The following is an 18,644-nucleotide window of genomic DNA, read 5'->3' on the forward strand; positions in this document are numbered from 1 at the left end:
GATTATTTTCCAATCTTTTGAAAGAAACTTGAAAATTTTCCATTTATATGTGGATATTCATGCTTTTATTGTATACTGTGAAATGAATTTATAATCTTATTTTAGATAAAGTTAATATTGTAACACTACCCCAAAGAAATTGCAGCTAATTTCCTTTTACTCAATGAACTATCCCATTATGTCATATAAGGTCACCATCTTTGGAAACTGCTTCGTTGGTTGACGCGATGATGGGGAAAGGAAAGTAAATGAAAAATTGCACTTTTTTCACACTTTCTGTAATGAGCATGTCACGTAAATGATTTAACTTTATCATATTTAATACTAAATGTAGTTTGGCAAATGATGTAACAAGTGAAACAAATATCATTACAAGTTAACTGATTTTCGAATTCATTTACAGAGAAAACAAAACTTTTATTTTTCACCTGGTTTTTCAGGTGAAAAACCAGGTGAAAAATAAAGATTTTGTGTTCTCTGAATAAGACTTCCTCTATTTGCAAAAACTGATACAACACCTGTATAATAAGTCCTATTAATATACTAAGTCCGATGTAGACAAAGATATAATTAAAATTGAATACTGTAAGGAGAAGATAAATAATTTAATTGCAAGTTAGGATGCAAGATAAATTATCCTAACTGGTGTCAGGACCTTGAAAAAGATTTTTTAGATCTTTCTTTTATATTACTTTTCCATTCTGTATGTGGAATGAGGTTGACCCAGAGTCCCTGCTTTTCACATTAGTAACAGCTAAATAAGGGCTAGTTTCCCGTAAGTCTTTTTAAGAGCATTTCTCTTAGCAGTTCATTCATGTGTTGTTGTAAACAAATAAAACAAGAAGCTTAGCAATCTTTTCTGATTCCATGGATGACCAGTTATCAAGGTTCTATTGTATTTACTTTGGAAATTTGTTATTGTTTTTATAACTGAAAGTACATTTTTGTATTTAAAAAGTTGTTAATTGTAACAGTTTATTTAATAAAGTTTATTTTCAATGTGATTTTACAGTTGACAGATTTTGATGGTGCTGATTCTGGAAATGTGGTAAGTGTTATATTTTAAATGATTAATAAAATTGAATTAGATTTAATTAATTTTTTTACATAAATCTTGTTCTTATCAAACATTTGTGAATATCAGAATAAATTTATGAAACATTAACTGATGTATGTGAAAGTTAAATATTGTTCTAATAAAGAACTAAAAAAATAATGTAAAGTAAATTTTATCAATATTGTAATTTATATTATATGTTTTTATACATCTTTTAGTACTATTTGGATTAAAGTTAAAAAAATATTAATATTTTATATAAATTTAGCTAAATTTTCAAATACAGCAAGGGTAGATTTATTCAAGTTAATGATTCAGAAATAATATATGACACCAAGTTAACTTTCAGCCTTAACATAAATAAAGTGATTAAAGGCTAGTTAATGCAATGTGTGTCTCATGCAGTATCTACCAATGACATTCTGTCATTTGGAAACACAATGCACATGGATTTGCCTCTTGAAGAAACTCATTTCAGAAAATCTAATCTCTCAGATATTTTGCTTATTGCTGCATTGTCAAGCCAATCAGTGAAGATTGAAATCACTTGTTAGATTGCATTCTCACCATTCTCAAGAGAAATGAATGCTCCTTTATATATTCAGAACAACTTGCAAGTCATATCCCAGCAGTTTCAAAATTCAAAGTTTCAAAAAACCTTAGAGTATCACATTTTTAATGGACTTATCATACAGGAAATGTTAGAGATTATAAAGTTTATTACCATGTATGTTTAAGAAAAATTCTGGTTGTTTTAGGAATAATACAACTAAAAGTCTTTAAAAAATACAGGTACTGAAGAGATAAGAACTGATAAGGGGGTATGACACCTAAAAATCTTGTAACTAATATCAATAAAGTCTAAATTCATTCCTGTAGTTGCCAATGTTTTCTATATGATAAGCCCCTACAAAAAAGCATTACTCTAAGCTTTGAATTTTAAAACAGAAATTATAACAGAACAAGCTAGAATAACATATCCCAGCAAATTGTTTAAACATCTGAATTGCTGACAAATCATATTTGCGTGGAAACTTTTGGATACAACAAAATATCTACAATATTGTATAAACCAATTTAAAGATCTGTGTTTTTACAGAGGCCTTTTATGGTGACATTTTGCTGAAACATTTCTAACAAAAATGCCTTCATACACAATACAAAATTCTTATCTGATGCATCACAAAGTATATCATCAAATGAACACCACAACAAAAAGGCTATTGTAGAAACCACAGGGAGTGTGCAAAGAACAATTACTCATGGATTCAGTCATTCTATAAGCAGACAACACAAACTTGCCTAGCAAACATAGATTACAGGAAAATAGCAGTATCCCATATTCATGGTTATTACCATGAATATATCTATACAAAATATATCCAACACATAATATTTCTAGAAAACACTATCCAACATTTAACACTATTCCCGATGAAGTCTGAAGCTCATGAGACACATATATTAAGCGAAATGAAACACATCAAGCAAAGTATTTTTTTAAGGTGTTTCATCAAATCCACTCTGGTTTTCTTTCCTTAAACCTACTGTTTAATAGGTTAAACAACATAAATTATGGATATAACGTCAAAGATAACAAAATAGTATAATCCATTTTATGTCATATTGAAAAAGGAATTCTGAAGAAGGAAGACTTTACACATGAAAATGGAGACATCATCCTCACTCATGGATTTATTATTTACAGATATTTAGGATTTCAACAGGCAAAACTCACAGAGTATGCCTAAATCAGAGACAAATAAAAGAATACAACAACAGATTAAACTTGGTACTAACAACACAGCTGCATGTATTTAAAACATTCAACAATTCTGTTGTCCCAGTACTCACATATTTGTTTGGAGTTATACACAGAACTAGAAACATTAACAAAACATAACAAACAACATTCTAAGTCATCCAAAGAAGGACCGTGTCTTTCTAATAAAGAAGGAGGATGAGACCACACAGATGTATTAAATCCACACTACAAATGAATATAGTCTCTGCAAAAACTATTCTATAAAAAACAAGAAACATAGCAATTTCACAAATCTATAACTCAGACAAAAACAGTTTACTGTTAAACTTGTGCAACACTGACTTGGATCTTAATAAAGTATACATGAGACACACATCATGAAGCATTCTTGAATCTAGAAAGAGCTCAACAGTAGGTATCTTAATCTCAATTAGCATTGACAGAACTCTGTTAAACTGTTGGGTGATTTGTGGATGCTTTTACGAAGACCCAACACTCACTGATGACACTTGTAGGAAATGCCATACCATGCATGAAACTATAGAACAGATCACATTGATTTGCAAACTTTTATCAGGCTCACAACTTACATCAACATAATCAAATAACAATCATAATACAAGGTGCATCTGAAAAGTTTGGTGAATGGTCCCATAGTTGAATAACCGTGCTGGTTAGGATGCTGCGCTCACACAGACATAGTGAGAGACTTGCCAACTAGTGCCCCCTAGCATCGAAATTACAACAGTTAAACAGAAGTGCACACAGCAAACAATGCAACGCAGTCAGTGTGAGAAGGAGTGTCACTGCAAAATGGAGCAACGCGTGAACATTACGGCACTTCCTCACTACACACCAGGTGACAGTTCTTCAACACTCCATATTCTCTAGATCTGGCGCCTGTAGATTTCTTCTTGTTCCCCGCCTGAAAGGCCTACGCTTTTCTGACATTGCGCAGATCCAACAACGTGTGACAACGGTGCTTCATACAATACCGAAAGAAGTGCTTGCTCACAGCTTCCAGCAGCTGTACAACTAATGTCAAATGTGTGTTGTCGCTAATGGCAATTACTTTGAATGCCAGTAAAAGTATTTTGTTTGTATCTCTTGTTTCCTTTATTTTATGAGACCATTCACTGAACTTTTCAGACACACCTTGTATATCAAAACCTTGCACACTCAGGAACTATACTACAAATACAAAAACAGTTGTCGAAAACAGTGCACAAATTATATTATGACTGAACCATAATCACGTACAAAACAATCTATTACAGGGGACCAGACATTGCATTTATTGATAAATAAAACAAGATCACACACATCAAAGACATAGCTATACCAAACATTTATAACATTCAAAATACACATACTGAAAAAAATTAGTAAATATTCAGAACTTGGCACAAAATAAAATGCTTGTGGAGAATGTGTAATTGTACCTGTAGTATTTTCTTGTATAGGTGTCATACCACAAACACCACACAAAAGTCTAGAAATATTAGGGCTTCACAACAGCACATAAAGTTATTCATAGCAAATTATTAATTTTAATTTTTTATTATATAACATATTTTACAAAAAATTTGATAAAATATTAATTATTTGAAATATAAAGTTTCAGAAGACACCTTGGAAATCTGTAAATAATCAAAGTGTGGCTCAATTATGGATGGAATTGCTTAAATTTTATGGTACAAAATTTCTGTTTAAGCATCATGTAATTTCAATCTGTCAGTCAAAACCTTTATTATGTACTGAGAAAAAGTGGACAACACGTATGATGTGTATAGAAGGTTTGTAAATATATTTTTAAGTCCTTTTCTTTTTCATGCTTAATTTCCTAATAACAGTATAATATTGTTGAAGAATGGAGAAAATAAAATAATAAACTTGGGTAGTGTTTTTAATATTACATACATGTATACAATTTTTAGAGTAAACTATATTCTTTGATGATATCACATTATCTCTGCTTTCTTTTCCACTTTTCTAATCACTTCAACCTTCATTCAGACATCATAAAAATGTAACTAAACAACCCTGCAATGCAGATTTAATTATTAAAACTGTGAAACATAATTTATAATTTTGCTCCAAGTTAGGAGTTCATAATATAAATAAATTGACTAAATGCTGTTTGCTCTTTCTCACTTTTACACTTGAAACATGAGAAATAGTTTTGAATTATCCAAATTTATACTAAAAAAATTTGAAATAACTTTCTTTTGACACCAACTTTAATACAAATTTCAAAGGAAATAATAACAGGTTTAAATAATCCAATTAATTTGTTGTTTAATATTTGTACTAGTTGTAAAATGTTTTATTTTAGAAAATTTTAAAACATATAAATGCTAAAAAAAATTTTAAATAGTGATTCATTTAAGTAAACAAATAATTTTCTGTTTAGATCCTTATCATAAAAAAAGAAATGTTGCACGATCCATTGCAAATCATCAGTGGTTTCATTATATTGTTGAATGTATAAGAAGCACTTATGAATATTTCATTACTTGTCGATCACCTTCTGGTAAGTGTTATATTATCAGTCTATGTGATAGTTTATGCTTAATTTTTTCAGATATATCAATTTCCAATATATTATTTAAGTGTAGAAATTAAATAATTGCACACTTAATTATCTATAATTATATATTATTGTTAATACATAAAAATACTAATTACAACTATATCTATTTTAAAATAAGCATTATAACTTATAAAAATGAATAGGTTCAATCATACACATCTACATACATTTATTTATTTTATTTTCATTTTCAACAGTTTAATTTAAATTTTTGAATAAAAGATAAATATTTTGGATTATTTCATTGAATGTTTTTATATTAGAAATTAATAAATACAATTGAATACGTTAATCTGGTACTTTAAAAGTAGCCAATAATCCAGACCTGTCTGGTAATAATCATTAAGCTAGTGTTCCACAAATTGGAATTTATTTGGATATTGGTGCACTAAAGACTCTGGGCCATAACATGTTTATTAACATTTTTGTAGGTTTTTCTATCAAACTTAACACAGTCTAGTCATGCACTAGTACAAAATGTACAGTAATGCCTACAGGTTGCTCATAACCTATCAAATTTTGTAAAAATACAAAAAATGTCTCATGATAGCTTATTTTCAGTAATCTGGCACTGTTGTGATTTTGTGTATGCTGGACTAACAAACTTCTACCTCAGATGTAAAACAAGTTAAATAATCAATAGATTGCCACACAATGTTTGTATATGTAGAATTATGAAAATCCAAAAAATGCAAGAAGTAACAGTTTAAACAGTGTTAACATCTTCAATAATTACCATAAAACATTTATGGAATAACTACAAAAATTGCTTTGAAGTAACTAGGTACCATGTCTTAAAAATTCAATAATTTGAAAGTGGATATAAGTACAGTAGAGCGTCGATAAGTGGAACGTCGGTAAGTGGAATGGTCGGAAAGTGGAACGATTTTCAGTCGGACTGTGTCGTGCTGAATGGAATGTTTTTGATACTAAATTTACTTCTAAAGTATAATTTTCATGTTTTTTATATTCTTTAATATATTTATTTTGTTTGTACAAAATGCAGAAATAATTTTTAACGATACGATAGCCTCGATGATTATTATAAAAATTTTCGTTAGGCTTAAAATCGACGAAAATTCAACACGAAGCGACACGCAACGGAGAAAAATTCAACAGGAAGCGATACGCGACGGAGAAAAATTTGAACATCGGACAGGTTAATGTATTTTTTCGTACAAAGTCGCAAACTGGAACAAATCATTAACTGGAAGGACCCCAGTCCCCAATTGGTTCCACTTATCGACGCTCTACTGTAATTAGTTTTATTGTTACTAAGGAAAAATATTTTACAGATTATAATGCATTTGTATTATGTAATGCAATATTTTTTATGCTTATTAAACATTTATTATGAAAATAATTGGTGGTAAACAATTAGTTTCAGTACTGATCATTATTACTGTTGTAAGTACAATGCTTGAAAATACAAACTACCAGTAATTCAATATTAATTTTAAAAAATAATAAAAGAATGCTACCATTGTAATTATGTTACTGTTTGAGAACATTGTAATGTACTGTACATTTAAACATTGGAAAGCAATCCAAGTTTTACATTTGCTCATTACAATTTCTCAACATGTACATCTCACATTGCACACATCTAATCAATACCCAAATTATTCCTATGCTCACTATGGCATATCTATTGTCACTCCTCCATTAGTGGCTTCAATTTTACAGCTCCTGCAACTGGTATGTATGTTGATATTGTGATCTGTTCTCTTATAAAATAGCGGCATTCAGAGCATTAGCAGAAAGAGCGTATACTCATTCTTCCACCACCCAAACCTTACACCAAGGATTTTCTTACATTACAAACATTGCTAAGGAACATGGTTACGGCAACATTATAAATAAATTATATAATCAGCACCTTCGTCTGCAAAGTACTACGGAGGATGAGAAGGAAGTGCAAAAAGTTAGTAATGAAGAAAGCATAGAGAAAATCCCAGTAATGTACAACCCGTAGCTAAAAGCAGTATATAACATACTAGCAAAGAAAAGAGAGATTAAGATCATATATGGAAGGGAGGCCCTTCCATATACAGTTTATTAAAGAATGGAAAGACAACCCTAACCTGAACAGACTTCTGGGAGTATACAGCATTCCATTAAAGGATGACAGATGGGATAGACAATAAATTTACATCGGTTCCACCAAGTGTTCATTAGCCACTAGTATAAAGAGCATAAGTCTGACGTCACCCATAACAAATGTACGACAGCCTTGTCTATATATGTGACAAACCCGGACATAACACCAATTTTTAAAGAAACGGATGTTATCTGCACCACCCAGCATCAAGAGTAACTAAGAACTTTGGAAGCAATTGAAATTTTTAAGACCAATGGCAAATCCACGTGCATTAATTTTAAGGATGAAATGAATCTCTCTACGGCATGGCAATTCTTATTAGATAATAAATCTTAAATTAATTAATAATATATTCATAATTAAGTGATAAATTTAATTATTATAATGTGCACATATCGTATTCCCATTGGTCGAAAAATTATTCGAAACAGCTCGTGGATTCCTTCCATATTTGGAATTTCGGAAGCAGGACATGTTCCAAATTTTAAAAACCTTTGAATAAAGAATCCAGTTCCAACGGAAGAAACAAATTAAGCCTGATGAAGAGCCCAGGAGGGGCATTCAAAATGTTTGCCATTTTTGGATATTTCACACCAGTTTTTGGTTATTGGTTATTGGTTGTGAGTATTATATTTACACAGCTCGATGTGGTGAGAAAGTACATTATGAGTTTTATTTTTCAGTTTAAAATATAATAATAGTTGTTGATAATAAATCTGAAAATTATTAATGTATTTTCTGATTTTATTTTTTACATGAAAATTGTTATGTGAAGATCAAAGTTTGATTGAAAATGAAGTTTTTGAAGATGACGAAGATGAGGATGATGAGGATGACGACGAAGATATAGATTTTGTATCTTCAGATGATATTTGTGAAAAGTTTGAAGAAGAACAAGATAATGCTTTAAATACTGATACTGTAAAAACTATACTAAGCAGACTAAATTTAGGAAATAATGCTGAGGATGCTCTCAAGTATCGCAATCATGGAAGTTCAGATTTGCATGATAATTCTAATTTACATACTTTAAATACAAGTGAAAATAATCAATCAACATTTTTATATAAATTTGATGTATCTAATTTTATAACACTTAAGGTAAGCAATGTTTTTTATTGTTTTATTCTTTTTTTGTATTTAATTATTAGAATAATCTTTTTCTTTCAAACTAACTTCACTTTCAAATACATTTACATAATTTATAGAAATTTGATTTTTTTATTGAAATAATTTAACTAAAGTTAGAAATTAATGAGTTTAGGAATCTGAAAATGACAGAAATTTATAATTTATATGAACTTGTAATTATTCTGCTTTACAGTTTGTACAAGGTCTTCCAGAAAGAATGCTGAGAATTTTAAATTACTGTAATTATGTTAATTATTACCTGAGAAGCATGGAATGTTGCAATGTACAGTACATCACTCGATAAAGTAAATGTTTGAGTTTCATCTGTCATCTGCATATAAACATCTTTTTGTATGCTGCTTCTGGGAAGTGCCATGAACAAAAATGTCAACTATGCAACAGAGAAAGCACTTTGTGTTTTGCAGTTCACAAAGTTGGAATCAGTTGTATTGGATCACTTTGAAATTATCATTTGCAGACAATTTCAAAGTAATCCATCTTGTAAGGCAAACATTCTTGTTGCACAATGATGACTGAATCTAAATATGTGGATGCAGAACACAAAAAACCTTTTCTGTTGCAGTCACCATTTTCATTCACAGTGCTTCCTAGAGGCAGTAGGTGACAAAATGTTTGTATGCAGATGGTAGATGAAATTTAGACATTTATTCTATTGACAAATGTATGTCACATACTTCTCAGGTAATAATTAGCATTGCTACCATTTTATATAACTGTAATTTTATTTTTGGAAGGTCCTTTATTCTAGTTTTAACAGTTATGGTAATGTAAGCTGTCTGCTAAATCAGTGGTTCTTAAAATATGATCTGCAGACTGACCTAGTTATTTTTCTAAGATTCAATTAATTCTATGCCATTTAGTCAGTTGAAAGAACATTTTTATACATCAGATATCTCTTATATTAGGTTATTGGATAACAAAATATTTTGGCACACAGTTAAGACCTTATTTACAAGATAGGAAGTGAACGGGGGCAGAGGTTGTTTATGGATCATTTGTGATTTGGTTTTATCAGTCTGTTGATCAAATAACTTTGAAAATCATTGCATTAAGCACTAAGATAAGCTAGCCACTTTGCTGAATTTATAAATTATTTTGATATACTTTTTCTTATGTTGTTGTTAAGCTAGATTTTGAAAAAACTTATTGGTTTAATATTAATATTTTTTCAAGAATATTGTTTGTTTTTGTAAAATAACAAAATTTTATACTTTAACTATAGACTCTATCATCTACTTAATTTAAAAGATCTATACAACTCATTGATTCTTTGAGTTATATGGCAATCTTTGAATTAAAAAATATCTTTTCCTAGAAAAACTGAATTTTATTTGAAGAAATAATATAATTATATTTGTTATATTTAATGTTTTTATATTAATTTTACATGTTAATGCTGTATATTATGTAATAATGTACAGCATATATTAATGGAAATTTATGTAGGACTGAATTGATTATTATTAGTGTATTAGCTTTTTCCTTGTTTTTTTTTTTTTTTATTATTATTATTATTTTCACTCTGAAGACACTAAAGAGGATCTTTTAATAATATGGGGTCAGATGGTGAGAACCAAAGCCTGACATATCCAAGACAGATTATCTCAGAGAAACTTCTGGGTTTGCTTGCTCCAATTTGATTTTGGGTTCTCAGAGCAATGGACTGATGCCTTAATCGTACAGTGGCAGATATTTTATTTATTGATTTGCCATTTGAGTATAAACCATCAATTTGATCTTTTTCAAAGCCTATAATGCTTTTCATTGAGGCATAGTTAAAAATGTACTTAAAGTTTAAGCTGCAACTTACACTTTGCTTTTTAAGTAAAGAAAAATGAAGTATCCTTCAGCATTATGCATTAAAAATTTGTATATTCTTACCGTAGTAATCTATTTGTACAAATCTGGCATATAATTTTAGACCACTGTGAAATGACTAATTTTGCATAACTTATGTTTGGATTAATCTATCAGGATGATATTTGTTGTGTATCATTAGAAGATGGTGATAAAAAGATATGTAAAATTTTGTCCATTCACTCTAAATAATTCAAAAGATTTTAAAAAAAATTACACTGGTGTATAATTCTGCTCTGCACTGTATATTTGACAAGTGGCTTTCTTGAAGGATTGGTTGACACTTCTAGTAGGCCTTCAAAACAAATGCTTATAACTCTGCTGGGGCATACTAGAGAGTTTCTTTTTTGGTCATGATTGCCTCTTACATCTTTCTAATACAGCAAAATTAAAAAGAAATGAGAAAGGTTATGCTGCATACATTTTTAAAATGGCAGATTGTCATAGGTGCATGTGTATGTATTATTGTCATGTTTTTTGATAGAAATACAAATCACCACCAGTCAAAAGAGACTTTCATAAACAGTGGGTGTTTGCAAGTAGTTTATGAACTACAAAATATTGAATTTAAGTACCTCAATAATTATTGAATATTCTTTACAGATGATATGCTTTTTGATTGATCAACATAAAATTATAATTAACACATTTAGTTCTATGTTAATAAAGTATCATGTCTATTCAAAAAGTCATCAAGCAGCATTCAAAGTGGGCAGAATGCAGAACTAGCCTGCATTACTGTTTCCAAGTTACAGGGTCTACAGGGTCAGGGACCGACAGGACCTTTGTTCATCCAAATTATCATTAACTGCCTCAGACATCAAACTAATATTTTTAAAATTGTTTTATTAATATAGATAATTTGTATTAACTTAATGTTAATTTTTTTCTGTAAACAAAATTTCCATGTATTATGGCATATAAGATGTAACTTTTGTCCAAAAAAAAAAAAACTTAAAAATTTACCCTACTTCTTATTTTAATTGTGAATGACTTCTTTTAAATCTTTTCACTCAATGAATAATAGTAAGAATTCTAATTTTATTTTTTTAACTAGAAAATGGTAAAGAGAAATTGCTGTTGAGTGCCAAAAGGTGCAGAATGGCTTTAAATACACTAAATATTTTTTCCCTGAATATTTTGTGTCGAAACAGAGGTGCACCTTGTATGTCATAAAATATGGTATAAAACAAAATTTCCACAAAATTCATTTATAACTTTTTGAAATTCATACTGCAAAACCTACAACTATATATAATTTACACAACTATTTTCAAAAATTTATTGTATTGATATAATAATAAAAATTTGGTAACAAAAATCAGATGGTAGTCCAACATCCAAAAGAATGTTGCAAAAATCAAGAAAGTGTTTTCTCATATCCATCACTTGTTCCACAAAAAGAACATTCAGAGTTACCTAAGACATCAATTATTTTACCATTTAGGTTTATCGAGAACCTATTTAATCTAAATTGTGCATCAAATGACTTTATAACTCAAATTAGACAATAAATAAGGCACTAGACTCTACATCCATTAAGAAAAATTTCACTGTTCCAACCTCTTTTACTCAAATAATGAACATCTTTTAACCAATATATGTCTCTTAGTTGTTAATCACAGTTCAGAAAGAACAAACTTTCACTTAAATACATATAACTGAAGGACAGTCCAATATTATTTAGTAATTCTTCAGCAATAGCAGGCCATGGATTAAAAAAAGAATTAACATTTATTTTTGAAAGTCTTGTGTATATTAATTTCCAGTAGTCATCTTCTGGTAGGTCAATAAATTTTCTCCAAAATCTAAGCAATTTTTTTGACAATCCAATAGCAAGGGGAGGTCTTCCCAATTCCATTCTCACTGAAGATCCTGAAACAGTTCTATTAATATGGAACACCTGCTTAAAGTAGAATAACTAAATTTGTCTACTAAAAGACTGCCCAAAACCGGAAAAGCATAAAACATACTTGGTCCAATCAAAGAATCAAATAATTTAAAATAATTATTTAATGAAGATGCTTTAATTTTAATAAGTAACTTGATGAGATTGGAGATTTTGGATTTTGCAGCAAGTAATCCTTTACTTAAATGATAGGAGAATGTGCCACATGAAGAAAAATAAATACTTGTTGAGTTTCATCTTTAGGCAATTTTTATTTAATCAAAGAAGACACAGTCTGTCTAAAATATTTTTGAAACCCTCTTTATTTCATATCATGTGTTTCAGAACACCCTTTGACGACCAGACCTTTCCTTTGAGGTTACTAGACTGTCAGGTAAAAATCATTCCTTTAAAAAGCACATAAAAAACATCCAATTAAAATAATAAAATTAAAAATCAGACTGGCAGGTCTTACAGACATCTTCAGGTTCTATCCTATCCAGTAGGGGACTTTCACACCCTTATATCCATGTGAGGAGCACTGTTTAATGTAGATTTCAGTGATAACCCTCTGGTGACGAATTAACGTATAAATTTTTTAATTGTTGAGTTTTGTCTTTAGGCAATTTTTATTTAATCAAAGAAGACACAGTCTGTCCAAAGTATTTTTGAAACCCGCTTTATTTCATATCACGTGAAAACATACAAAAACATCCAATCCTTTAAAAAACACACAAAAAAATCTAATTAAAATAATAAAATTAAAAATCGGACTGGCATGTCTTACAGATAAAAATAAATACCTAGATATTTAAGATTTGAAACAATTTCCAGTTTATGATTTTCTAAACTGAAAATTGTCCATTTTTTTAAGTTTTCCACCTCTACGAAAAATCATAAGCTTTGTCATTTCCAAATTAATTGTCAATCAATTATCTTTACACTATCTCCAAGTAAGATTAAGTCTTTCCCTAAGCAAAGAAACTGAATTATCCATGAGAAGAATATCATCAGCATAAAGAAGACAGTCAATTTTAACATGAGAAGACAATGCTATCATAGATCTTTGACTTCTCAGAAGGCTAGGAAGATTGTTCAAAAACAGAATAAAAAGGATAGGACTCAGTGATTTTCCTTGAGGTAGCCCTCTATTGGACTCGACATAATCATTATAAAATGAAAAAGTTTCTATAAGATATCTAGTATTAGAAAACAGACTTAAGTAAGTTTACAAAAAATGCAGAAAGACCAATGCTCCTAAGCTTATACCATAACAAATCATGATCGACTGTATTGAAAGCCTTCTTGAGATCAATAAAAGCAAGTATATAGTTTCCCTCATTTCCTCGAAAGTGATATTTGAATAAGACCAGTCAAAATAAACAAACTGTATTCTACACCTCTATTTTTAACAAATGCTCCTTGGATAGTCATAACAATATTAAACTCATTCATCCAATTCCAGAGACAATTTGCCAAAATAGTTGAAAAAACCTTTCTAAATACACTAATTAAAGCAATTGGTCTATAATTAGTTGGCATCTGCCTACTTCCCCTCTTATAAATCATTCTTACAGCAATTTGTTTCCAAGATAAAAGAAAAGAGCAACTAGACCAAAAGGAGTTAAACATATTCAATATATCTAGTAGTATTTCTGTAGAGAGGTATTTTATCATTTTGTTCCTTATATTATCAAGACCTGGGGCCTCAGATGATTTTAATTTTCTGATTACAGTTTCCAATTCACTCAAAGTGATAAAGTCATCCAAAAAAGGAACATTATTACCAAGACTTAAATCAGTATAAATTACTGTATTTGGTCCAGTGAAATACTCTTGCAAATAATTCAACCAATCCGAGGGAGATATAGCATTTTCACATGGTTTCTTAATTCAAAATTTATTAACTAGTGACCAAAAATCTCTAGTATTTTTTGTCTTCAATAATAATGAGTTTATTTTTCCAAAAATAACTTTTTATTCACCTTACATAGCGACTTGTAACTTTTATTTAATTTACAGTATTTATCCAATAGATTTCTAGTTTTGTTTCTTTGAAACATTCGTAGTATTCGGTTTTTTGTTTTCTTTAAATGTAGACACTGAGGATCAAACCATTGCTTCTTAAATGATGATAAAGAAATATTTTCCTTAACCATTCCACATCATAAAGCCGAAGTGAACAAAGTCTAATAATTCATCATAGTAACTCTGCACATCCAGCAGAAAGGTCTCTTTAACCGAGGTATATAGCAAGCTGATCAAAGACAGATAGTGATTCGATCTTTCTTGTTTCCATATGTAGTGAATTTTTGGGAGTTTCAGAGTCAATAGATTATCTGTCGTAAATTAAATGATATTGAAATTGGAAAATGATCAGAATTGAAAATATCAAAAACTCTAAAATCCGGTAATCTGTCTAGTAAATTTACATTTACTGTTATTAGATCTATAACAGATAGACTGACTGTCAAAAGAAAAGTAAATTTAGCTGGATTGTCTGAGTCACATTGACCATTTAAAATATACAATTTGTGCAACTTAATCAATTGTAAAAGGCTTTTTCTTCTTTGGTTCAATATTAAATCATTAGATCTTTGGGAATTTAAAACATTAATATTACTCCCAGTATAAAAATTATCTAGTTCCTCGTCTATTTTAGCATTCATGTCTCCCAAAATAACTATATCATCCTCAGAGAAATTCTTCCATTTTTTACAACAAGTCTTCCGTATAAACCACACTCGTACCCAGCAGAATTCAATATACAAAAAACTTAAACAAACACCTTAATGTTCGCTGAGAAATTTATTAATTTAACTAACGTTTTCGGCTTATTCAATAAGCCATCTTCAGGTTTTTAACTTTCGAACAAAAAACAATATCGTTCTATTAAAAGAATACCATAGTTTGAAAAAATTCAAATCATTAGTAACGGTCAAAAAATAAAACAAAGAGGATGAACATGGTAATAAAAATAAATAAATATACATAAATAAATAAAAATGGTAATATAAATAAATAAGTATACAAAAATATATAAAAACAAAAAAAGAAAAAAAGAAAAAAAAAAAAGGAAGAACGTGGTAATATAAATAAATATACAATAAAATACAACAAATGTAAGGTAAAAACGTTTTACTCGTGCCCATATATACTACTATCTATCCTAACCAGAAATACTTCCCCATAGAACTCACGTGTCTCTTATAAATTTTTAACTGCATATTTCCAAGCTGAAGGAAGACCTTCTGCGTCCCTTGCGTTAATACATTTATCTCTTAGTTTGCTTCTGTAAATTTCTATCTTTTCAGCCGCTCTTGCCAAAGTTGGGGAGTGTACCTGCTTTATGATTTTCGCCTCATTCCAATGTACTAAGGATCCCTCCGTCTGCCCCATCTGGGCTAATACCGTCGTGTTGGAACCTTTTCTAATATCATATTTATGTTCCTTGATCCTTATTCCTAGGTTTCTAGTAGTAACCCCTACATAATCTTTATTAATACCTAATAGCTGGTTCTCGTAGGGAATCTTATACACACCCGCCTTATCTTCTTTTTTAACTAACCCTTTATCGTTTCTAAGTATTTTATACAAATTCGGAGCTCTTTTCAAGATCACCCTTGTATCCTTAGTTCTTGCTATTTCTTTCATAATCCCTCCCAGATACTTATTGTATGTAAATTTCGTGTATCTGTAAGGCCCGTGCCTGGTGTTCTTATCATTACTGGCCTCAAATTTTCTAATAATTCCCTCAATGACTTTCCTCCTATAACCTAATGTTCCTGCTATCTGTATAATTCTTTCTATCTCTGTATCCCGGTCTATCACATTTTCACAGTATATAAAGGCCCTTCTAACCAATGCTCTAAATGCTGCTAACTTATATTTATAAGGGTCATTAGAGCTTGCAGGGATATATAGTGGGCTATGTGTAGGTTTAATGAAAACGCCGGTGGATATATGCCCTTTGTTAAATATAACATTAATGTCTAAGAAATGTACTATCCTGGAGCTTTTCTGCTCTAGCTTCAGGTTAAGGCCCTCTTCGTTCTCGTTAATTCTATCTACAAAGTTAGCAATTACTCGATTGTTCCTCCATATTATAAAAACGTCGTCTACATATCTCTTGTAGAATACTATATCCCTTTCGAAGCCCCGCAATACCTTTTCTTCTACTTTACTAACCACAAGCTCGCAGAGGAGCCCCGAAATTGGGCTTCCCATCGGTACTCCCCTTTTTTGCTTATATACTTGTTCTTCGTACCCGAAGAAGGATTCGCAACATACTAGGTTAGCCATTTCTATAACCTCATCTCTGTGTTGTGTTAACGTTGGGTTATCTCTGAACAAGAACTCCATAAGTGCTTCTACACAGGACTCAATCTTAATAGACGGGTACAAACTTTCGTAATCTAACACAGTTCCCACTTCTTCATCCTTCAAAGCGATGCTTTGTAGCTCTTTAACTACCATAACAGGATCCTTTACCACTAATTTATTATTTTCCATCCGTGAGGAGAGGTACTCTTGTAATCTTTTTTCCAGGAAAAATGTAGGTGCTCTTCGTTTTTCCACAATAGGCCTTATTTCTTTTCCCTCTTATGTTTTCTGGCAACAAAGAGTCAAGAGTACCTCTCCTCACGGATGGAAAATAATAAATTAGTGGTAAAGGATCCTGTTATGGTAGTTAAAGAGCTACAAAGCATCGCTTTGAAGGATGAAGAAGTGGGAACTGTGTTAGATTACGAAAGTTTGTACCCGTCTATTAAGATTGAGTCCTGTGTAGAAGCACTTATGGAGTTCTTGTTCAGAGATAACCCAACGTTAACACAACACAGAGATGAGGTTAAGAAGTGGGAACTGTGTTAGATTACGAAAGTTTGTACCGTCTATTAAGATTGAGTCCTGTGTAGAAGCACTTATGGAGTTCTTGTTCAGAGATAACCCAACGTTAACACAACACAGAGATGAGGTTATAGAAATGGCTAACCTAGTATGTTGCGAATCCTTCTTCGGGTACGAAGAACAAGTATATAAGCAAAAAAGGGGAGTACCGATGGGAAGCCCAATTTCGGGGCTCCTCTGCGAGCTTGTGGTTAGTAAAGTAGAAGAAAAGGTATTGCGGGGCTTCGAAAGGGATATAGTATTCTACAAGAGATATGTAGACGACGTTTTTATAATATGGAGGAACAATCGAGTAATTGCTAACTTTGTAGATAGAATTAACGAGAACGAAGAGGGCCTTAACCTGAAGCTAGAGCAGAAAAGCTCCAGGATAGTACATTTCTTAGACATTAATGTTATATTTAACAAAGGGCATATATCCACCGGCGTTTTCATTAAACCTACACATAGCCCACTATATATCCCTGCAAGCTCTAATGACCCTTATAAATATAAGTTAGCAGCATTTAGAGCATTGGTTAGAAGGGCCTTTATATACTGTGAAAATGTGATAGACCGGGATACAGAGATAGAAAGAATTATACAGATAGCAGGAACATTAGGTTATAGGAGGAAAGTCATTGAGGGAATTATTAGAAAATTTGAGGCCAGTAATGATAAGAACACCAGGCACGGGCCTTACAGATACACGAAATTTACATACAATAAGTATCTGGGAGGGATTATGAAAGAAATAGCAAGAACTAAGGATACAAGGGTGATCTTGAAAAGAGCTCCGAATTTGTATAAAATACTTAGAAACGATAAAGGGTTAGTTAAAAAAGAAGATAAGGCGGGTGTGTATAAGATTCCCTACGAGAACCAGCTATTAGGTATTAATAAAGATTATGTAGGGGTTACTACTAGAAACCTAGGAATAAGGATCAAGGAACATAAATATGATATTAGAAAAGGTTCCAACACGACGGTATTAGCCCAGATGGGGCAGACGGAGGGATCCTTAGTACATTGGAATGAGGCGAAAATCATAAAGCAGGTACACTCCCCAACTTTGGCAAGAGCGGCTGAAAAGATAGAAATTTACAGAAGCAAACTAAGAGATAAATGTATTAACGCAAGGGACGCAGAAGGTCTTCCTTCAGCTTGGAAATATGCAGTTAAAAATTTATAAGAGACACGTGAGTTCTATGGGGAAGTATTTCTGGTTAGGATAGATGGTAGTATATATGGGCACGAGTAAAACGTTTTTACCTTACATTTGTTGTATTTTATTGTATATTTATTTATATTACCACGTTCTTCCTTTTTTTTTTTTTTCTTTTT

At 30.8% G+C, this 18,644-nt stretch overlaps 1 protein-coding gene across 1 annotated transcript in view; it reads left to right on the plus strand.

Annotated features, from left to right (window-relative positions):
• LOC136981505 (terminal uridylyltransferase 4-like) overlaps nucleotides 1-18,644 on the plus strand; it is a 55,459-nt gene that overhangs the window by 34,277 nt on the left and 2,538 nt on the right. The window contains exons 11-14 of the mRNA XM_067277812.1: nucleotides 1,013-1,048; nucleotides 4,441-4,618; nucleotides 5,236-5,355; nucleotides 8,292-8,617. Coding sequence (XP_067133913.1) covers nucleotides 1,013-1,048; nucleotides 4,441-4,618; nucleotides 5,236-5,355; nucleotides 8,292-8,617 — 660 coding nt within the window. The remainder of the gene's footprint in view (nucleotides 1-1,012; nucleotides 1,049-4,440; nucleotides 4,619-5,235; nucleotides 5,356-8,291; nucleotides 8,618-18,644) is intronic.

Source organism: Centruroides vittatus, unplaced genomic scaffold (genome assembly GCF_030686945.1).
Source record: "Centruroides vittatus isolate TY-2023 unplaced genomic scaffold, ASM3068694v2 contig_766, whole genome shotgun sequence".
Lineage (NCBI taxonomy): Eukaryota > Metazoa > Arthropoda > Arachnida > Scorpiones > Buthidae > Centruroides > Centruroides vittatus.